Consider the following 24,924-nt stretch of genomic DNA (forward strand, 5'->3'; position numbering starts at 1 on the left):
TGTGTAGGTGAGTGAGTGTGTAGGTGAGTGTGTAGGTGAGTGAGTAGGTGAGTGTGTAGGTGAGTGACTAGGTGAGTGTAGGTGAGTAGGTGAGTGAGTAGGTGAGTGAGTGAGTGTGTAGGTGAGTAGGTGAGTGTGTAGGTGAGTGAGTAGGTGAGTAGGTGAGTGTGTAGGTGAGTGAGTAGGTGAGTGTGTAGGTGAGTAGGTGAGTGTGCGGGTGAGTGTGTAGGTGAGTGTGTAGGTGAGTAGGTGAGTGTGTAGGTGAGTGTGCAGGTGAGTAGGTGAGTGTGTAGGTGAGTGAGTAGGTGAGTGAGTGAGTAGGTGAGTGTGTAGGTGAGTAGGTGAGTGTGTAGGTGAGTAGGTGAGTGTGTAGGTGAGTAGGTGAGTGTTCAGGTGAGTGTGTAGGTGAGTAGGTGAGTGTGTAGGTGAGTAGGTGAGTGTGTAGGTGAGTGAGTGAGTAGGTGAGTGTGTAGGTGAGTAGGTGAGTGAGTAGGTGAGTGTGTAGGTGAGTGAGTGTGTAGGTGAGTGTGTAGCTGAGTAGGTGAGTGTGTAGGTGAGTAGGTGAGTGAGTAGGTGAGTGACTAGGTGATGTGTAGGTGAGTGAGTAGGTGAGTAGGTGAGTGTGTAGCTGAGTAGGTGAGTGTGTAGGTGAGTGAGTAGGTGAGTGTGTAGGTGAGTGAGTAGGTGAGTGTGTAGGTGAGTGTCTAGGTGAGTAGGTGAGTGTCTAGGTGAGTAGGTGAGTGTGTAGGTGAGTAGGTGAGTGAGTAGGTGAGTGTGTAGGTGAGTGACTAGGTGAGTCTAGGTGAGTAGGTGAGTGAGTGTGTGGGTGAGTAGGTGAGTGAGTGAGTGACTAGGTGAGTGTGTAGGTGAGTAGGTGAGTAGGTGAGTGTGTGGGTGAGTTACTCACCTATGCACGGTTTGACATGCTGGAAGCAGGCTTTGGTCAGATCTCCGAGCAGAGCGAATGAACTTTGCCTAACCTCAGGCATTTTGTCCTGCAGCAGAGACACACACACACACCTTGATAGACACACCTACATAGACACACCTACATAGACACAACAACAACAACCGCCATTCGCCACTAAGTGGCGGTGACGTCACCACGACGCTTGTGCCAGGCTATGTGCACCCTGAGGCCACGTGAAGTGTCGAACGCCCGCTGGCAGGAGGTCACTGGGCAGACCCAGCAGGTGCCACGGGTCGACTGACTGAGATGACTGGCTGATGCACCACCTGTGCCCCCTACTGTGCCAACCCGCTGTGCTTTAGCCACCCGGCGCTCCGCTCATTGTTGTGAGCGTCGCTCCTCCGCCCTCCGTTGTTGTTGGAGGGCGACTGCCTCCAACTGCCCAGTAGCATCCTTCACGAGCCTCCTCCACAGAGGCCGATCTTGATACCGCTGGTACCAGTCATCGGCAAGTCCACTCAGCTCCACGTCCTCCTGTACCACGTCACTCCATCTCTTCTCTAGCCCGTGCCGCGCCCGCTTAGCCCCCTCGATCCGGCCGAACAAAAGCTGTTTCGGCATGCGGTGGCTGGGCATGCGGGCTACATGACCCAGCCATCGCAGCCTTGCCTGCCGGAGGAGCTCACCGATGGGACCTTGTTCAGATCTTTCAAGGATTTGTGAGCTCCTCACACATTCCAGCCTGGTTAAACCCAGGATGGATCGTAGGCAGGCCAGCCTAAATGTTTCTAACCGGCGAAGATGTTCCATTTAGGGGGGTTCCACGTTTCGCAAGCGTAGAGAAGGGAGGGAATGACCGTGGTCGAGAAGACCTGAAGCTTAGTGCGGAGCGACAGACCAGGTAGCTTCCACACAGCGTTACACAACCGATGAAAAGATATTGCCGCTCGACTGATTCGGAGTGAGACCTCCGCTGTTAAACCGGAGCCGGTCATAAGCACACTGCCCAGGTATGGGAAACTCTCCACTCTCTCCACAACTGCCCCATCACCGATTGGGAGTTGTGGGGGTGGAGCGTCCGATGGTACAAAATACCCAGGCAGGTGCTTAGTTTTGGTGGGGCTGATGGTAAGGCCCCAGCTCTTAGTGGCACGCTCCAGTCTCAGCAGCAGCGTCTCCAACTCCTCCTCTGACTGAGCAGCTATTACCAAATCATCGGCATACATAACGTGATTGACCAATAGGGAGCCATCCCTTGACCGCACCCGGGCATCGATCAGCCTCCCATTATAGCTGTACCATATGGAGATTCCCCCGGTACAGCTATTGAAGGCTTCACGAACTACGTGGTCAAAATAGATGTTAAATAATGTGGAAGCCAGAGGACATCCCTGTCGCACCCCAAGGTGTACAGGGAATGGCTCTGACTCCCGGCCACGTAGTTTTACCCGGGCCCGCTCACCATCATGAAGGTCCTTAATGATCGTGAGCAGAGGATCAGGGACTCCAAAAGCACGAAGAACGACCCAGAGCCCAGGCCTACTGATGGAATCATAGGCCTTGACCAGGTCAATAAAGCAGAGATGTAGGTCTTGTTGGAATTCCCTACACCTCTGCTGTAGCAGACGGACAGAAAATATGGCATCTGTGCAGGACCGCCCTTTCCTGAAACCGCATTGGGGCTCCGCAAGCCTCTCCTCAGCGTGCCTGGCAAGGCGATGTTGAATAATCCTTGCCAGGACCTTTCCCGGCACACTGAGGAGTGAGATGCCCCTGTAGTTGTTACAGTCTGTGCGGTCCCCCTTCTTAAAGAGGGGGACCACCAGGGCATCCTTCCAATCCTGCAGAACCCGTCCAGTGGTCCAGACTGTTGTTATGATGTCATATAGGGCAGTCTGTGCACAAACGCCACTCTCCCTCAGCATTTTGCTTGGGAAATCATTTCAGCCCGGTGCCTTTCCCAGTCTCAGACTCCGGATCGCCTTCAATACTTCTTCAACAGATGGCACCTCAGCCAGCCACTCACAGGGGGTGACTTCATCCAATATTTGAGGCACCGCAGCCTCAGCAGGACCATCCTCACTTTGTGCCACGATGTTTTCCTGGCTGTGGGATTTCCTCTCCCCCAGGACCTCACAGAAATGCCCAGCAAATCTGCGAACCTGTTCCAGGGGGTCAGAGATTGGATCACCGTTTTTTCCCCTAATGATGGTAATTAGGTGTGGCGCTGCAGGTTACCTTTTTGATGGAGTTAAATAGAGATTTGTGATCGCGGGCCACTGAGGCAGACTCCATCTCCTCAGCAACCCGCGACCACCACCCATCCTTGCAGCGCCTCACGGCTCTCCGAACCTCCGAGCGAAGGCTGCGGTAAGCCTCCTCATTCTCTGACGTGGGATTCTGTAGCCGATGACAGTGGGCCTGTCGCTTTTTCTCAACCATCCTGAACACCTCCTCTTGTCAGCCAGGGTCTCTGGGGAGGTCTGGACCGCGTACCCAAAGCAGCCATTGCAGCTGCATGAGTGACAGTCCTAAACCTCGCCCATTTACCCTCGACATCATGCGGAGTGTGGGACGATGCCAATCCCAGCTGCAAGCGATGATCAAATTCTCGCTTGCAACTTTCAGCAGATAACTGAGACCAGGTCACTTTAGGTTGGAATGGGGTCCTGGGTGTACACCCACCACCGGAGTGGAAGAATGACAGGCGCATCTTACAAATGACTAGTCGATGGTCAGAGGGCAGATCAGCTCCACGGTAGGTCCTGGTGTCAAGGACATGGGCTCGCATCCGCTGGTCCGTCACTACGTAGTCCAGCAGATGTTCTTGCTTGGACCCGGCATGAATCCATGATGTTGTGTGGATGCGCCGATGCCGGAACAGCGTGTTGGTAATTACAAGCCCATGGGCTGCACAAAAATCTAGCAGCCTCCTACCGTTGTTATTGAGCTGATCTGGCCCATGCCCTCCAATCACTCCAGACCAGGTGCCAGCATCATGACCAACTCGGGCATTGAAGTCACCCAACAAGATGACTCTATCCCACCACACCACCACCACCACCACCTACACCACCACTACACCACCATCACCACGCCACCACCACCACCACTACCACTACACCACCAACACCTACACCACACCCACCACCACTACACCACCTACACCACACCATCACCACCACTACACCACCACCACCACACTACCATCACCACCACCATCACTACACCACTACACCACACCCACCACCACTACACCACACCCACCACACCACCACCACTATCACTAACACCAGCTACACCACCACTACCACCACCACCACACTACCTATACCACCACCACCACTACACCACCTAGACCTACACCACCACCTCACCACACCACTACACCACCACTACACCACACCACCACTATCACTAACACCACCACCACCACACCACCACTACACCACTACACCATCACTAACACCACCACCACTACACCATCACTAACACCACCACCACCACCACTACACCATCACTAACACCACCACCACTACACCACCACCACCACCACACCACCACTACACCACCACTACACCACCACCACTACACCACCACTACACCACCACTACACCACCACCACACCACCACTACACCACCACCACCACCACTAACACCACCATCTCTATCACTAACACCACCACCACCATCACTACACCACCACCACACTACACCACCACACCACCACTACCACTACACCACCAACACCTCACCTGCATGCACTGAAACATGAGCACGAGGATGGAGGAGCGAGCCACTAACACCACCACTACTACACCATCACTAACACCACCATCACTATCACTAACACCACCATCACTATCACTAACACCACCATCACTATCACTACACCACCACTACACCACCACCACCACTAACACCACCATCACTATCACTAACACCACCACCACCATCACTAACACCACCACCACCACTACCACCACTACACCACTACACCACCACCACCACTACACCACCACTATCACTATCACTAACACCACCACCACTACACCACCACTACACCACCACTACACCACTACACCACCACCAACACCTCACCTGCATGCACTGAAACATGAGCACGAGGATGGAGGAACGAGCCACCAACACCACCACTACTACACCATCACTAACACCATCACCACTAACACCACCATCACTATCACTAACACCACCACTACACCACCACCACTACCACCACCACCACTACCACCACCACCACCACTACCACCACCACCACCACTACACCATCACCACCACCATCACCACCACTACACCACCACCACCTCACCTGCATGCACTGAAACATGAGCACCAGGATGGAGGAACGAGCCACTAACACCACCACTACACCATCACTAACACCACCATCACTATCACTAACACCACCACCACTACCACCACTAACACCACCATCACTATCACTAACACCACCACTACACCATCACTAACACCACCACCACTACACCATCACTAACACCACTACACCATCACTAACACCACCACTACACCACCACTACACCACCACCACTACACCACCACCACCACCACCACTACACCACCACTACCACTACACCACCACCACCACCACCTCACCTGCATGCACTGAAACATGAGCACGAGGATGGAGGAACGAGCCACTAACACCACCACTACACCATCACTAACACCACCATCACTATCACTAACACCACCACCACTACCACTACACCATCACTAACACCACCACTACCACCACCACCACCACCACTACTACTACACCACCACTACTACTACACCACCACTACTACACCACCACCACTACTACTACACCACCACTACACCACCACTATCACTAACACCACCACCACCACTACACCACCACCACTACACCACCACCACCACTACACCACCACCACCTCACCTGCATGCACTGAAACATGAGCACCAGGATGGAGGAACGAGCCACTAACACCACCACCATCACCACTAACACCACCATCACTAACACCACCACCACTACACCACCACCACTACACTATCACTAACACCACCACCATCACCACTAACACCACCACCACTACACTATCACTAACACCACCACCACCACTAACACCACCACTACACCACCACCACTACACCACCAGCACCAATACACCACTACCATCACTACACCACCACTACACCACCATCACTATCACTAACACCACCACCACTACCACTACACCATCACTAACACCACTAACACCACCACCACTACCACTACACCACCACCACTACACCACCACCACCACCACTACCACCACTACACCACCACACCACCACCACCACCACTACACCACCACCACCACCACCACCTCACCTGCATGCACTGAAACATGAGCACGAGGATGGAGGAACGAGCCACTAACACCACCACTAACACCACCACCACCACTACACCACCACCACCACCACTACACCATCACTAACACCACCACCACCACTACACCACCATCACTAACACCACTACACCACCACCACCACCACTACACCATCACTACCACCTACACCACCACCACTACACCACCACTACACCACCACCACCACCTCACCTGCATGCACTGAAACATGAGCACGAGGATGGAGGAACGAGCCACTAACACCATCACTAACACCACCATCACCACTACTACACCACCACCACCACCACTACACCACCACCACCACTACACCACCACCACCACTACACCATCACTAACACCACCACCACTACACCACCACCACTACACCATCACTACCACCTACACCACTACACCACCACCACCACTACACCACCACCACTACACCACCACCACCTCACCTGCATGCACTGAAACATGAGCACGAGGATGGAGGAACGAGCTACTAACACCACCATCACTATCACTAACACCACCATCACTATCACTAACACCACCACTACACCATCACTATCACCACCACCTCACTACACCACCACCACCACCACTACACCATCACTAACACCACCACCACCACTACACCACCACCACCACCACCACCTCACCTGCATGCACTGAAACATGAGCACGAGGATGGAGGAACGAGCCACTAACACCACCACTACACCATCACTAACACCACCATCACTAACACCACCACCACTACACCACCACCACCACTAACACCACCACTACACCACCACCACCACCACCACCTCACCTGCATGCACTGAAACATGAGCACGAGGATGGAGGAACGAGCCACTAACACCACCACTAACACCACCACCACCACTACACCACCACCACCACCACTACACCATCACTAACACCACCACCACCAATACACCACTACCACCACTACACCACCATCACTAACACCACTACACCACCACCACCACCACTACACCATCACTACCACCTACACCACCACCACTACACCACCACTACACCACCACCACCACCTCACCTGCATGCACTGAAACATGAGCACGAGGATGGAGGAACGAGCCACTAACACCACCACTACACCATCACTAACACCACCATCACCACTACTACACCACCACCACCACCACTACACCACCACCACCACTACACCACCACCACCACTACACCATCACTAACACCACCACCACTACACCACCACCACTACACCATCACTACCACCTACACCACTACACCACCACCACCTACACCACCACCACCACTACACCACCACCACCTCACCTGCATGCACTGAAACATGAGCACGAGGATGGAGGAACGAGCCACTAACACCACCATCACTATCACTAACACCACCATCACCACTACACCACCACACCACCACCACCACTACACCACCACCACTACACCACCACTACACCACCACTACACCACCACCACCACCACTACACCACCACCACCACTACACCACTACACCACCACCACCACTACACCACCACCACTACACCACCACCACTACACCACCACCACCACTACACCACCACCACTACACCACCACCACTACACCACCACCACCACTACACCACCACCACTACACCACCACCACTACCACCACCACCACTACATCACCATCACCACCACCACTACACCACCACTACACCACCACTACACCACCACCACCTCACCTGCATGCACTGAAACATGAGCACGAGGATGGAGGAACGAGCCACTAACACCACCATCACTATCACTAACACCACCATCACCACTACTACACCACCACCACCACCACTACACCACCACCACCACTACACCACCACCACCACTACACCATCACTAACACCACCACCACTACACCACCACCACTACACCATCACTACCACCTACACCACTACACCACCACCACCACTACACCACCACCACTACACCACCACCACCTCACCTGCATGCACTGAAACATGAGCACGAGGATGGAGGAACGAGCCACTAACACCACCACTACACTATCACTAACACCACCATCACTATCACTAACACCACCATCACTATCACTAACACCACCACCACTACACCACCACCACTACACCACCACCACTACACCACCACCACCACTACACCACCACCACCTCACCTGCATGCACTGAAACATGAGCACGAGGATGGAGGAACGAGCCACTAACACCACCATCACTATCACTAACACCACCACCACTACTACTACACCACCATCACCACCACCACCACCACTACACCATCACTACCACCTACACCACTACACCACCACCTACACCACCACCACCACTACACCACCACCACCTCACCTGCATGCACTGAAACATGAGCACGAGGATGGAGGAACGAGCCACCAGCTGTTCAATGTGGCCCCCCAGACCCTCGGCCAGACCACTCAGCAGGTCCAGCGCCACGATCATGAAGTCCTTGTCTGGGGCTTCACACTGCTCCGGGTGGGACGCGTGCACCTGGTAGTGGGGAGAGGTGGTGGGTGGAGGGTGGGTGGGTGAGAGATGGTGGGTGGGTGTGGTGAGAGAGGGGTGTGGGTGGGTGGAGGGGTGGGTGGGTGAGAAGATGGTGGAGTGGGTGGGTGAGAGATGGTGGGTGGGTGGGTAGAGAGAGGGGTGGGTGGGTGGAGGGGTGGGTGGGTGGAGGGGTGGAGTGGGTGAGAGATGGTGGAGTGGGTGTGGGTGGGTGAGAGAGAGATGGTGGAGTGGGTGGGTGGGTAGAGGGGTGGGTGGGTGGAGGGGTGGGTGGAGGGTGGGTGGGTGAGAGATGGTGGGTGGGTGAGAGGGGGTGGGTGGAGGGGTGGGTGGAGGGTGGGTGGGTGAGAGATGGTGGAGTGGGTGTGGGTGGGTGGGAGATGGTGGAGTGGGTGGGTGAGAGAGGGTGGTGGGTGGGTGAGAGATGGTGGGTGTGGGTGGGTGAGAGATGGTGGGTGGGTAGAGGGGTGGGTGGGTAGAGGGGTGGGTGGGTGGAGGGTGGGTGAGAAGATGGTGGAGTGGGTGAGAGATGGTGGAGTGGGTGGGTGGGTGAGAGAGGGTGGAGTGGGTGGGTGGGTGAGAGGGTGGGTGGGTGAGAGATGGTGGGTGGGTAGAGGGGTGGGTGGGTAGAGGGGTGGGTGGGTGGAGGGTGGGTGGGTGAGAGATGGTGGAGTGGGTGGGTGAGAGATGGTGGGTGGGTAGAGGGGTGGGTGGGTAGAGGGGTGGGTGGGTGGAGGGTGGGTGAGAAGATGGTGGAGTGGGTGAGAGATGGTGGAGTGGGTGGGTGAGAGATGGTGGGTGGGTGTGGGTGGGTGGGTGAGAGATGGTGGAGTGGGTGGAGAGGTGGAGTGGGTGAGAGATGGTGGGTGGGTGGAGGGTGGGTGGGTGAGAGATGGTGGAGTGGGTGGGTGAGAGATGGTGGGTGGGTGGAGGGGTGGGTGGGTGAGAGAGGGGTGGGTGGGTGGGTGAGTGGGTGGGTGTGTGAGAGATGGTGGAGTGGGTGGGTGAGAGAGGGTGGTGGGTGGGTGAGAGATGGTGTGTGGGTAGAGGGGTGGGTGGGTGAGAGATGGTGGAGTGGGTGGGTGGGTAGAGGGGTGGGTGAGAGATGGTGGAGTGGGTGGGTGGAGGGTGGGTGGAGAAGGTGGTGGGTAGAGGGGTGGGTGGGTGAGAGATGGTGGAGTGGGTGGGTGAGGAGGGTGGTGGGTGGGTGAGAGAGGGTGGAGTGGGTGGGTGGGTGAGAGGGTGGGTGGGTGAGAGATGGTGGGTGGGTAGAGGGGTGGGTGGGTAGAGGGGTGGGTGGAGGGTGGGTGGGTGAGAGATGGTGGAGTGGGTGGGTGAGAGATGGTGGGTGGGTGTGGGTGGGTGGGTGAGAGATGGTGGAGTGGGTGGGTGAGAGAGGGTGGTGGGTGGGTGAGTGAGAGATGGTGAGTGGGTGAGAGGGTGGTGGGTGGGTGGGTGAGAGATGGTGGGTGGGTAGAGGGGTGGGTGGGTGAGAGATGGTGGAGTGGGTGGGTGAGAGATGGTGGGTGGGTGGGTGAGAGATGGTGGAGTGGGTGGTGATCGGGTGGTGGGTGGGTGTGAGTGGGTGGGTGAGAGATGGTGGGTAGGGGGTGGGTGGGGAGAGAGTGGGTAGGTGGAGGGTGGGTGAGAGGGTGGTGGGTGGGTGAGAGGGTGGTGGGTGGGTGGAGGGTGGGTGGAGAAGGTGGTGGGTAGAGGGGGTGGGTGGGTGAGAGATGGTGGAGTGGGTGTGGGTGGGTGGGTGAGAGATGGTGGGTGGGTGGGTGAGAGATGGTGGGTGGGGAGAGGGGTGGGTGGGTGAGAGACGGTGGGTGGGGAGAGGGGTGGGTGTGGGGAGATGGTGGGTGGAGTGGGTGGGGAGAAGGGGTGGGTGGGGTGGGTGAGAGATGGTGGGGAGAGGGGTGGGTGGGTAGAGGGTAGAGGGGTGAGTGAGAGATGGTGGAGTGGGTGGGTGGGTGAGAGGTGGTGGAGTGGGTGGGTGAGAGATGGTGGGTGGGTGGTTGAAAGATGGTGGGTGGGTGAGAGGGTGGTGGGTGGGTGAGAGATGGTGGAGTGGGTGGGTGGTTGAGAGATGGTGGGTGGGTAGAGGGGTGGGTGAGAGATGGTGGAGTGGGTGGGTGAGAGAGGGTGGTGGGTGGGTGAGTGAGGGTGGTGGGGTGGGTGGGTGGGTGAGAGATGGTGGGTGGGTAGAGGGGTGGGTGGGTGAGAGTGAGTGGAGTGGGTGGGTGATAGGGTGGTGGGTGGGTGTGAGTGGGTGGGTGAGAGATGGTGGGTAGAGGGGTGGGTGGGGAGAGAGTGGGTGGGTGGAGGGTGGGTGGGTCAGAGATGGTGGTGGGTAGAGGGGTGGGGGTGGGGGGAGAGAGTGGGTGGGTGGAGGGTGGGTGGGGAGAGGGGTGAGTGGGTGAGAGACGGTGGGTGGGGAGAGGGGTGGGTGTGGGGAGATGGTGGGTGGAGTGGGTGGGGAGAAGGGGTGGGTGGGGTGGGTGAGAGATGGTGGGGTGGGTGAGAGGGTGGTGGGTGGGTGAGAGATGGTGGAGGGTGGGTGGGTGAGAGATGGTGGGTGGTGTGTGAGAGATGGTGGGTGGGTAGAGGGGTGGGTGAGAGATGGTGGAGTGGGTGGGTGTGGGGTGGGGAGAGGGGTGGGTGGGGAGAGGGGTGGGTGGGTGAGAGATGGTGGGTGGGAGAGGGGTGGGTGGGTGAGAGATGGTGGGTGGGGAGAGGGGTGGTGTGGGGAGATGGTGGGTGGAGTGGGTGGGGAGAAGGGATGGGTGGGGTGGGTGAGAGATGGTGGAGTGGGTAGAGGGGGTGGGTGAGAGATGGTGGAGTGGGTGGGTGTGGGTGGTGAGAGATGGTGGGTGGGTGAGAGATGGTGGGTGGGGAGAGGGGTGGGTGGGGGAGGGGTGGGTGGGTGGGTAGAGGGGTGGGGGTGGGGAGATGGTGGGTGAGTGGGTGGGGAGAGGGGTGGGTGGGTGAGAGATGGTGGGTGGGGAGAGGGGTGGGTGGGTTGAGAGATGGTGGGTGGGGAGAGGGGTGGGTGTGGGAGATGGTGGGTGGAGTGGGTGGGGAGAAGGGGTGGGTGGGGTGGGTGAGAGATGGTGGGTGGGTAGAGGGTGGGTGAGGATGGTGGAGTGGGTGGGTGTGGGTGGGTGAGAAGATGGTGGGTGGGTGAGAGATGGTGGGTGGGGAGAGGGGTGGGTGGGGGAGGGGTGGGTGGGGTGGGTAGAGGGGTGGGTGTGGGGAGATGGTGGGTGGAGTGGGTGGGAGAGGGTGGGTGGGTGAGAGATGGTGGGTGGGGAGAGGGGTGGGTGTGGGGAGATGGTGGGTGGAGTGGGTGGGGAGAAGGGGTGGGTGGGGTGGGTGAGAGATGGTGGGTGGGTGAGAGATGGTGGGTGGGTGAGAGATGGTGGGTGGGTAGAGGGGTGGGTGAGAGATGGTGGAGTGGGTGGGTGTGGGTGGGTGAGAGATGGTGGGTGGGTGAGAGATGGTGGGTGGGGAGAGGGGGGGTGGGGGAGGGGTGGGTGGGGTGGGTAGAGGGGTGGGTGTGGGGAGATGGTGGGTGGAGTGGGTGGGGAGAAGGGGTGGGTGGGGTGGGTGAGCGATGGTGGGGAGAGGGGTGGGTAGGTGGAGTGAGGGTGGGAGTGGGCGTGGGGAGAGGGGTGGGTGGGGAGAGGGGTGGGTGGGTGAGAGATGGTGGGTGGAGTGGGTGGAGGAGAGGGGTGGGTGGAGGAGATGGTGGGGGGAAGAGAGGTCAGGGATAGAGACTCACACACACACACAGAGACTCGCACAGACACACAGAGACTCACACAAACACAGAGACTCACACACACACAGACTCACACACACACAGAGACTCACACACACACACACAGAGACTCACACACACACACACAGAGACTCACACACACAGAGACACACACACACATGGAGACACACACACACAGACACACACACAGAGACTCACACTCACACAGAGACTCACACACACAGACACACACACACACAAAGACTCACACTCACACAGAGACACACACACACAGAGACACACACACACAGAGACACACACACACACAGAGACACACACACACAGAGACTCACACACAGAGACTCACACACAGAGACACACACAGACACACACAGAGACTCACACACAGAGACTCACACACACACACAGAGACTCACACACACACACAGACACAGAGAGACACACACACAGAGACTCACACACACACACAGAGACACACACACACACACAAACTCACACACACAGAGACTCACACACACAGAGACTCACACACAGACTCACACACACACAGAGACTCACACACACACAGAGACTCACACACACAGAGAGACTCACACACACAGAGAGACTCACACACACAGAGAGACTCACACACACAGAGACTCACACACACAGAGACTCACACACACACAGAGACTCTCACAGACACACAGAGACTCACACAGAGACTCACACACACACACAGACTCTCACAGACACACAGAGACTCACACACACACAGACACACTCACACAGAGACAGACACACACACAGACACACACACACACACAGACACACACACAGACACACACACAGACTCACACACAGAGACTCACAAACACAGAGACTCACACACACAGAGACTCACACAGAGACACACACACACAGAGACTCACACACACACAGACTCACACAGACACACAGAGACACACAGAGACTCACACACACAGACACTCACACGCACAGAGACACACTCACACAGAGACACTCACACACAGAGACTCACACACACAGAGACTCACACACACACAGAGACTCACACACACAGAGACACACACACACACGGAGACACACACACACAGACACACACACACACAGAGACTCACACTCACACAGAGACACACACACACAGAGACACACACACACACAGAGACACACACACACAGAGACTCACACACAGAGACACACACAGACACACACACAGAGACTCACACACACACACAGACACAGAGAGACACACACACAGAGACACACACACACAGAGACTCTCACACACAGAGGCTCACACACACACACAGAGACTCACACACACACAAACACAGAGACACACACACACAGACACACACACACTCACACAGAGACACACACACACTCACACAGAGACACACACATACACACAGAGACACACACACACTCACACAGAGACACACACATACACACAGAGACACACACACAGACTCACACACAGAGACTCACAAACACAGAGACTCACACACACAGAGACTCACACACACACACAGAGACTCACACACACACAGAGACTCACACACACACACAGAGACTCACACACACACAGACTCACACGCAATGTGTGTGTGTGTGTGTGAGGGTGTGACTCACCCAGTTTTCTGTACGATGTCGACTCAGACTCACTCACACACAGACACACACAAAGACTAACACACACTAACACACACACAAACACCAACACACACACAGACTAACACACACACAAACACCAACACACACACAGACTAACACACACACAGACTAACACACAGACAGACTAACACACACACACACTAACACACACACACACTAACACACACACAAACACCAACACACACACACAGACTAACACACACACAGACTAACACACACAGACTAACACAGACACACACTAACACAGACACACACACAGACACACACTAACACAGACACACACACTAACACACACAAACACCAACACACACACACACACCTATACAACAACAACCGCCATTCGCCACTAAGTGGCGGTGACGTCACCACGACGCTTGTGCCAGGCTATGTGCACCCTGAGGCCACGTGAAGTGTCGAACGCCCGCTGGCAGGAGGTCACGGGGCAGACCCAGCAGGTGCCACGGGTCGACTGACTGAGATGACTGGCTGATGCACCACCTGTGCCCCCCTACTGTGCCAGGCTAGGTGCACCAGGAGGTCACGGGGCAGACCCAGGTGCCACGGGTCGACTGACTGAGATGACTGGCTGATGCACCACCTGTGCCCCCTACTGTGCCAACCTGCTGTGCTTTAGCCACCCGGCGCTCCGCTCATTGTTGTGAGCGTCGCTCCTCCGCCCTCCGTTGTTGTTGGAGGGCGACTGCCTTCAACTGCCCAGTAGCGTCCATCACGAGCCTCCTCCACAGAGGCCGATCTTGACACCGCTGGTACCGGTCATCGGCAAGTCCACTCAGCTCCACGTGGTCCTGTACCACGTCACTCCATCTCTTCTCTAGCCCGTGCCGCGCCCGCTTAGCCCCCTCAATCCGGCCAAACAAAAGCTGTTTCGGCATGCGGTGGCTGGGCATGCGGGCTACATGACCCAGCCATCGCAGCCTTGCCTGCCGGAGGAGCTCACCGATGGGACCTTGCCCAGATCTTTCAAGGATTTGTGAGCTCCTCACACAATCCAGCCTGGTTAAACCCAGGATGGATCGTAGGCAGGCAAACACCAACACACCAACAAACACCAACACACTAACACAGACTAACACACTAACACAGACTAACACACTAACACAGACTAACACACTAACACAGACTAACACAGACTAACACACTAACACAGACTAACACACTAACACAGACTAACACACTAACACAGACTAACACACACACACACACAGACTAACACACACACAGACTAACACACACACAGACTAACACACACACTAACACAGACACACACACTAACACAGACACACACACTAACACAGACACACACACTAACACACACAGACTAACACACACACAAAATCACTAACATACACACAAAATCACTAACACACACAAAACCACTAACACACACAGACTAACACACACACTATCACAGACTAACACACATACACACATACTAACACACACAAACTAACACAGACTAACACACATAGAGACACACAGGCACACTGAGACTAACACACACAAACACTAAAAGACACACACACTAAAAGACACACACACACTAAAACACACACACACACTAAAAGACACACACAGACACACTAAAACACACACACACACTAAAACACACACTAACGCAGGCACTAAAACACACTAAAACACACACACTAAAACACACTAAAACACACACACTGAAATACACAAACTAAAACACCCACACACAGACACACTAACACACTTACATACACACACTAACACACAGATATACACTAACACACACACAGATACACACTAACACACACACTAAAACACTCAGAGACAAACTAACAAACACTGACACACACACAAACACTAACACACAGATACACACACTTACATACACACTCACTAACACACACACAGATACACTAACACACACACACAGATACACACTAACACACACACTAAAACACTCGGAGACACACTAACACAGACACACACACTAATACTAACACACAGATACACACACTAACACACTGTAACACACACACAAACACACACAGATACACTAACACACACACTAACACACACACACTAACACACACAGATACACTAACACACACATACACCAACACACACACACTAAAACACTCAGAGACACACTAACACACACATGAATACACACTAACACACAGATACACTAACACACAGATACACACACACTCAGACACACTCAGACACAGACACACTCAGACACAGACACGTAACTCTGTCCGTGTGTCTGTCTCACCGCTTCCTGTATGAGACACAGAGACACACACACAGACACACACACAGATAAACACTCACACAGACACACACACAGACACTCACACAGACACACACACAGACACACAGACACTCACACAGACACACACACAGACACACACACAGACAAACACACACACAGACACACACACAGACACACACACAGATAAACACTCACACAGACACACACACAGATAAACACTCACACAGACACTCACACAGACACACACAGATAAACACTCACGCAGACATACACACAGATAAACACTCACGCAGACACACACACAGATAAACACTCACGCAGACACACACACAGATACTCACACAGACACACTCACTCACTCACACACAGACACACACACATATAAACACTCACACAGACACACAGATAAACACTCACACAGACACACACAGATAAACACTCACACAGACACACACACACAGATAAACACTCACACAGACACACACACACAGATAAACACTCACACAGACACACACACAGATACTCACACAGACACAGATACTCACACAGACACACACAGATACTCACTCACACACAGACACACACACAGATAAACACTCACACAGACACACACACAGATAAACACTCCCACAGACACACACAGATAAACACTCACACAGACACACACAGATAAACACTCACACAGACACACACACAGATAAACACTCACACAGACACACACAGATAAACACTCACACAGACACAAAGATTCCCCATATAGCCTTAACAGACTGTAGGGGCAAGTGCTGTTAGCGAGCACCTATGAAGGCCGGAACGGTACACGAGGGGGTGGGTGGCCAGAACCACGCCCGACCGCCTTTGTCTCCCCAGTGGCGATGTTTACACACCGCACCAGGTACTCATTTGAGGCTGAGTCGACCTAGGGGAGGCCCGGGACCGTTCAGATAATCGTCACTGGTGTTGGCCGTGAGCGGGAATCGAACCCGGGTCGCCAGGTTCATAGCGTAGCGCTAACCACTACACTACCGCTCCCCACACAGACACACACACACAGACACACACACAGATAAACACTCACACAGACACACGCAGATAAACACTCACACAGACACACGCAGATAAACACTCACACAGACACACACACAGACACACACACACACAGATAAACACTCACACAGACACACACAGATAAACACTCACACAGACACACACACAGACACACACACATACACTCACACAGACACACACAGACACACACACAGACACACACACAGATACTCACACAGACACACACACAGATACTCACACAGACACACAGACACACACACAGACAAACACTCACACAGACACACACACAGATAAACACTCACACAGACACACAGATAAACACTCACACAGACACACACACAGACACACACTCACACAGACACACACAGACACACATTCACACAGAGAGACACACACAGACACACACAGATAAACACTCACACAGAGAGACACACACAGACACACACAGATAAACACTCACACAGAGAGACACACACAGACACACACAGATAAACACTCACACAGACACACAGACACACACACATACACAGACACACACACACAGATAAACACTCACACAGACACACACACACAGATAAACACTCACGCAGACACACACACAGATAAACACTCACGCAGACACACACACAGATACTCACACAGACACACACAGATACTCACACAGACACACACAGATACTCACACAGACACACACAGATACTCACACAGACACACTCACTCACTCACACACAGACACACACACAGAAAAACACTCACACAGACACACACAGATAAACACTCACACAGACACACACAGATAAACACTCACACAGACACACACAGATAAACACTCACACAGACACACAGACACACACACACAGATAAACACTCACACAGACACACACACAGACACACACACAGACACTCACACAGACACACACAGATACTCACACAGACACACACAGAGATAAACACACAGACACACACACAGACACATACACACAGATAAACACACACAGACACACACACACAGACATTCAAACACACAGAAAAAGCTCCCCCAGGTAGCCTCTAGCAGGGATGTAGTGGCAAGTGCTGAGACACAGACAAAGCTCCCTTAGGTAGCCTCTAGCAGGGCTGTAGGGGCAAGTGCTGCTACACACAGACAAAGCTCCCCCCAGGTAGCCTCTAGCAGGGCTGTAGGGGCAAGTGCTGATAGACACAGACAAAACTCCCCCAGATAGCCTCTAGCAGGGCTGCAGGGGCAAGTGCTGTGACACAGACAAAGCTCCCCCAGGTAGCTTCTAACAGGGCTATAGGGGCAAGTGCTGTCACACAGACAAAGCTCCCCCAGATAGCCTCTAGCACGGCTGCAGGGGCAAGTGCTGTGACACACAGACAAAGCTCCCCCAGGTAGCCTCTAGCAGGGCTGTAGGGGCAAGTGCTGCTACACACATACAGACAAAGCTCCCCCAGGTAGCCTCTAGCAGGGCTGTAGGGGCAAGTGCTGCTACACACAGACAAAGCTCCCCCCAGGTAGCCTCTAGCAGGGCTGTAGGGGCAAGTGCTGCTACACACATACAAAAACACGGTGTGCTGACCGGTACACTACCATTCCCCACACAGACACACAAAGACACAAACACGCATATACACAGACACACACAGACACATACGGATAGACTCACACACAGACACACAAACAGAAACACTCACAGACTCCCTCCCCGCGTCTCTCTCCACGTGTCTCTCTCTCCACGTGTCTCTCTCTCCCCGTGTCTCTCTCTCCCCGTGTCTCTCTCCCCGTGTCTCTCTCTGCCCATGTCTCTCTCTCCGTGTCTCTCTCCCCGCGTCTCTCTCCACGTGTCTCTCTCTAACCGTGTCTCTCTCTCCCCGTGTCTCTCTCTCCCCGTGTCTCTCTCTGCCCATGTCTCTCTCTCCCCGCGTCTCTCTCCACGCGTCTCTCTCTAACCGTGTCTCTCTCTCCCCGTGTCTCTCTCTCCCCGTGTCTCTCTCTAACCGTGTCTCTCTCTAACCGTGTCTCTCTCTCCCCGTGTCTCTCTCTCCCCGTGTCTCTCTCTCCCCGTGTCTCTCTATCCCCGTGTCTCTCTCTCTCCCCGTGTCTCTCTCTCTCCCCGTGTCTCTCTCTCCCCGTGTCTCTCTCCCCGTGTCTCTCTCCCCGTGTCTCTCTCCCCGTGTCTCTCTCCCCGTGTCTCTCTCCCCGTGTCTCTCTCTCTCCCCGTGTCTCTCTCTCTCCCCGTGTCTCTCTCTCCCCGTGTCTCTCTCTCCCCGTGTCTCTCTCTCCCCGTGTCTCTCTCTCCCCGTGTCTCTCTCTCCCCGTGTCTCTCTCTCCCCGTGTCTCTCTCTCCCCGTGTCTCTCTCTCCCCGTGTCTCTCTCCCCCCGAGTCTCTCTCACCATGTCTCTCTCTCCCCGTGTCTCTCTCTCCCTGTGTCTCTCTCTGCCCATGTCTCTCTCCCCGTGTCTCTCTCCCCGCGTCTCTCTCCACGTGTCTCTCTCTAACCGTGTCTCTCTCTCCCCGTGTCTCTCTCTCCCCGTGTCTCTCTCTCTCTCCCCGTGTCTCTCTCCCCGTGTCTCTCTCCCCGCGTCTCTCTCCACGTGTCTCTCTCTAACCGTGTCTCTCTCTCTCCCCGTGTCTCTCTCTCCCCGTGTCTCTCTCTAACCGTGTCTCTCTCTCCCCGTGTCTCTCTCCCCGTGTCTCTCTCTCCCCGTGTCTCTCTCTCCCCGTGTCTCTCTCTCCCCGTGTCTCTCTCTCTCCCCGTGTCTCTCTCTCTCCCCGTGTCTCTCTCTCTCCCCGTGTCTCTCTCTCACCGTGTCTCTCTCTCACCGTGTCTCTCTCTCACCGTGTCTCTCTCTCTCCCCGTGTCTCTCTCCCCGTGTCTCTCTCTCCCCGTGTCTCTCTCTCTCCCCGTGTCTCTCTCCCTAAATGTGTCTCTCTCCCTAAACATGTCTCTCTCTCTCTCCCCGTGTCTCTCTCTCCCCGTGTCTCTCTCTCCCCGTGTCTCTCTCTCTCTCCCCGTGTCTCTCTCTCTCTCCCCGTGTCTCTCTCACCGTGTCTCTCTCCCTCCCCCCGTGTCTCTCTCTCTCTCTCTGTGTCTCTCTCTCCCCGTGTCTCTCTCTCCCCGTGTCTCTCTCTCCCCGTGTCTCTCTCTCCCCGTGTCTCTCTCTCTCACTCTGTGTCTCTCTCTCCCCGTGTCTCTCTCTCCCCGTGTCTCTCTCTCCCCGTGTCTCTCTCCCCGTGTCTCTCTCTCCCCGTGTCTCTCTCTCCCCGTGTCTCTCTCCCCGTGTCTCTCTCTCCCCGTGTCTCTCTCTCCCCGTGTCTCTCTCTCCCCGTGTCTCTCTCTCCCCGTGTCTCTCTCCCCGTGTCTCTCTCACCGTGTCTCTCTCACCGTGTCTCTCTCCCCCCGTGTCTCTCTCCCCCCGTGTCTCTCCCCCTCCCCGTGTCTCTCCCCCTCCCCGTGTCTCTCTCTCCGTGTCTCTCTCTCCCCGTGTCTCTCTCCCCGTGTCTCTCTCCCCGTGTCTCTCTCTCCGTGTCTCTCTCCCTCCCCCCGTGTCTTTCTCCCTCCCCCCGTGTCTCTCTCCCTCCCCCCGTGTCTCTCTCCCCCTCCCCGTGTCTCTCTCCCCCTCCCCGTGTCTCTCTCTCTCCCCGTGTCTCTCTCCCTCCCCCCGTGTCTCTCTCCCTCCCCCCGTGTCTCTCTCCCTCCCCCCGTGTCTCTCTCCCTCCCTCCGTGTCTCTCTCCCTCCCCCCGTGTCTCTCTCCCTCCCTCCGTGTCTCTCTACCTCCCCCCGTGTCTCTCTCCCTCCCCCCGTGTCTCTCTCTCCGTGTCTCCCTCCCTCCGTGTCTCTCTCCCTCCCCCCGTGTCTCTCTCCCTCCTCCCGTGTCTCTCTCCCTCCCCCCGTGTCTCTCTCCCTCCCCCCGTGTCTCTCTCCCTCCCTCCCTCCCTCCGTGTCTCTCTCCTTCCCCCCGTGTCTCTCTCCCTCCCCCCGTGTCTCCTCACCGTAGCTTGTGTGAGCGTTTTCTGGACGAGGTTGACGCATCGCTGGTAGACGGGCTCGCAGTAAGGCAGGAATCCAGACTGCAAAGCTGTTGCAACGGACGAGAGACACTGCCGGAAAGAGACACGGAGAGAGAGAGAGACACGGGGGGAGAGAGACACGGGGTGAGAGACACGGGGAGAGAGAGACACGGGGAGAGAGATACACGGGGAGAGAGAGAGACACGGGGGGAGAGAGACACGGGGGGAGAGAGACACGGGGAGAGAGAGACACGGGGGGAGAGAGACACGGGGGGGGAGAGACACGGGGAGAGAGACACGGGGGGAGAGAGACACGGGGAGAGAGACACGGGGAGAGAGAGAGACACGGGGAGAGAGAGAGACACGGAGAGAGAGACACGGGGGGAGAGAGACACGGGAGAGAGAGACACGGGGAGAGAGAGACACGGGGTGAGAGACACGGTGAGAGAGAGACACGGGGAGAGAGAGACACGGGGAGAGAGAGACACGGGGAGAGAGAGACACGGGGAGAGAGAGACACGGGGAGAGAGAGACACGGGGAGAGAGAAAACGGGGAGAGAGAGACACGGGGTGAGAGAGACACGGGGAGAGAGACACGGGGTGAGCGAGAGACACGGGGTGAGAGACACGGGGTGAGAGACACGGGGGGAGAGACACGGGGTGAGAGACACGGGGGGGGATAGACACGGGGAGAGAGACACGGGGAGAGACACGGGGGGAGAGAGACACGGGGGGAGAGATACACGGGGGGAGAGAGACACGGGGAGAGAGAGACACGGGGTGAGAGAGACACGGGGGGAGAGAGACACGGGGGGAGAGAGACACGGGGTGAGAGAGAGACACGGGGTGAGAGACACGGGGAGAGAGAGACACGGGGAGAGAGACACGGGGAGAGACACGGGGGGAGAGAGACACGGGGGGAGAGATACACGGGGTGAGAGACACGGGGAGAGAGAGACACGGGGGGAGAGAGACACGGGGGGAGAGAGACACGGGGGGAGAGACACGGGGGGAGAGACACGGGGTGAGAGACACGGGGGGAGAGACACGGGGGGAGAGACACGGGGTGAGAGACACGGGGGGAGAGACACGGGGAGAGAGACACGGGGGGAGAGAGACACGGGGTGAGAGAGACACGGGGTGAGAGACACGGGGGGAGAGAGACACGGGGGGGGAGAGACACGGGGAGAGAGAGACACGGGGAGAGAGAGACACGGGGGGAGAGAGACACGGGGTGAGAGACACGGGGAGAGAGAGACACGGGGGGAGAGAGACACGGGGGGAGAGAGACACGGGGTGAGAGACACGGGGAGAGAGAGACACGGGGAGACACGGGGTGAGAGACACGGGGGGGGATAGACACGGGGAGAGAGAGACACGGGGAGAGAGACACGGGGGAGAGACACGGGGAGAGAGAGACACGGGAGGGAGACACGGGGAGAGAGAGACACGGGGAGAGAGAGACACGGGGTGAGAGACACGGGGGGAGAGAGACACGGGGAGAGAGAGACACGGGGAGAGAGAGACACGGGAGAGAGAGACACGGGGAGAGAGAGACACGGGGGGGGAGAGACACGGGGAGAGAGAGACACGGGGAGAGAGAGACACGGGGTGAGAGACATGGGGAGAGAGAGACACGGGAGAGAGAGACACGGGGGGAGAGAGACACGGGGGGAGAGACACGGGGGGAGAGAGACACGAGGGGGGGGAGAGACACGGGGGGAGAGAGACACGGGGTGAGAGACACGGGGAGAGAGAGACAGGGGGAGGGAGACACGGGGTGAGAGAGACACGGGGGGAGAGAGACACGGGGGGAGACACGGGGAGAGAGAGACACGGGGAGAGAGAGACACGGGGTGAGAGACACGGGGAGAGAGACACGGGGTGAGAGACACGGGGGGGGATAGACACGGGGAGAGAGACACGGGGAGAGAGAGACACGGGGAGGGAGACACGGGGAGGGAGACACGGGGTGAGAGAGACACGGGGGGAGAGAGACACGGGGGGAGAGAGACACGGGGAGAGAGAGACACGGGGTGAGAGACACGGGGTGAGAGACACGGGGTGAGAGACACGGGGAGAGAGACACGGGGAGACACGGGGTGAGATAGACACGGGGAGAGAGACACGGGGAGAGACACGGGGAGGGAGACACGGGGTGAGAGAGACACGGGGGGAGAGAGACACGGGGGGGAGAGAGACACGGGGAGAGAGAGACATGGGGAGAGAGAGACACGGGGTGAGAGACACGGGGAGAGAGACACGGGGTGAGAGACACGGGGGGGGATAGACACGGGGAGAGAGACACGGGGAGAGAGAGACATGGGGAGGGAGACACGGGGTGAGAGAGACACGGGGGGAGAGAGACACGGGGGGAGAGAGACACGGGGAGAGAGAGACACGGGGAGAGAGAGACACGGGGAGAGAGACACGGGGAGAGAGAGACACGGGGTGAGAGAGACACGGGGAGAGAGAGACACGGGGTGAGAGAGACACGGGGAGAGAGACACGGGGTGAGCGAGAGACACGGGGTGAGAGACACGGGGTGAGAGACACGGGGGGAGAGACACGGGGTGAGAGAGACACGGGGAGGGAGACACGGGGTGAGAGAGACACGGGGGGAGAGAGACACGGGGAAAGAGAGACACGGGGAGAGAGAGACACGGGGAGAGAGAGACACGGGGAGAGAGAGACACGGGGAGAGAGACACGGGGAGAGAGACACACGGGGAGAGAGAGACACGGGGGGTGAGAGACACGGGGGGGGATAGACACGGGGAGAGAGAGACACGGGGGGAGAGAGACACGGGGTGAGAGACACGGGGAGAGAGACACGGGGAGAGAGACACGGGGAGACACGGGGTGAGAGACACGGGGGGGGATAGACACGGGGAGAAAGACACGGGGAGGGAGACACGGGGAGGGAGACACGGGGAGGGAGACATAAGGGAGAGAGAGACACGGGGAAAGAGAGACACGGGAAGGGAGAGACACGGGGAGGGAGACACGGGGGGAGAGACACGGAGGGAGAGACACTGGGTGAGAGAGACACGGAGAGAGACACGGGGAGAGAGACACGGTGAGAGAGACACGGTGGGAGACACGGGGTGAGAGACGCGGGGAGAGAGACACGGGGAGAGAGACACGGGGTGAGAGACGCGGGGAGAGAGACACGGGGAGAGAGACGCGGGGAGAGAGACACGGGGTGAGAGACGCGGGGAGAGAGACACGGGGAGAGAGACACGGGGAGAGAGA

The 24,924-nt window shown here is 56.5% G+C and overlaps 1 protein-coding gene across 1 annotated transcript in view; it reads right to left on the minus strand.

The window, feature by feature from the left end:
- Positions 1–732: 732 nt before the first annotated feature.
- LOC142907910 (transportin-1-like) overlaps positions 733–24,924 on the minus strand; it is a 70,257-nt gene continuing 46,065 nt past the window's right edge. The window contains exons 15-17 of the mRNA XM_076057847.1: positions 21,653–21,760; positions 8,682–8,840; positions 733–995 (exon numbers count right to left, since the gene is read on the minus strand). Coding sequence (XP_075913962.1) covers positions 900–995; positions 8,682–8,840; positions 21,653–21,760 — 363 coding nt within the window. The 3' untranslated portion in view covers positions 733–899. The remainder of the gene's footprint in view (positions 996–8,681; positions 8,841–21,652; positions 21,761–24,924) is intronic.

The sequence above is a fragment of the Petromyzon marinus genome, chromosome 85 (genome assembly GCF_048934315.1).
Source record: "Petromyzon marinus isolate PM22_M1 ecotype Great Lakes invasive population chromosome 85, UKy_Petmar_22M1.pri1.0, whole genome shotgun sequence".
Classification (NCBI taxonomy): Eukaryota; Metazoa; Chordata; class Hyperoartia; order Petromyzontiformes; family Petromyzontidae; genus Petromyzon; species Petromyzon marinus.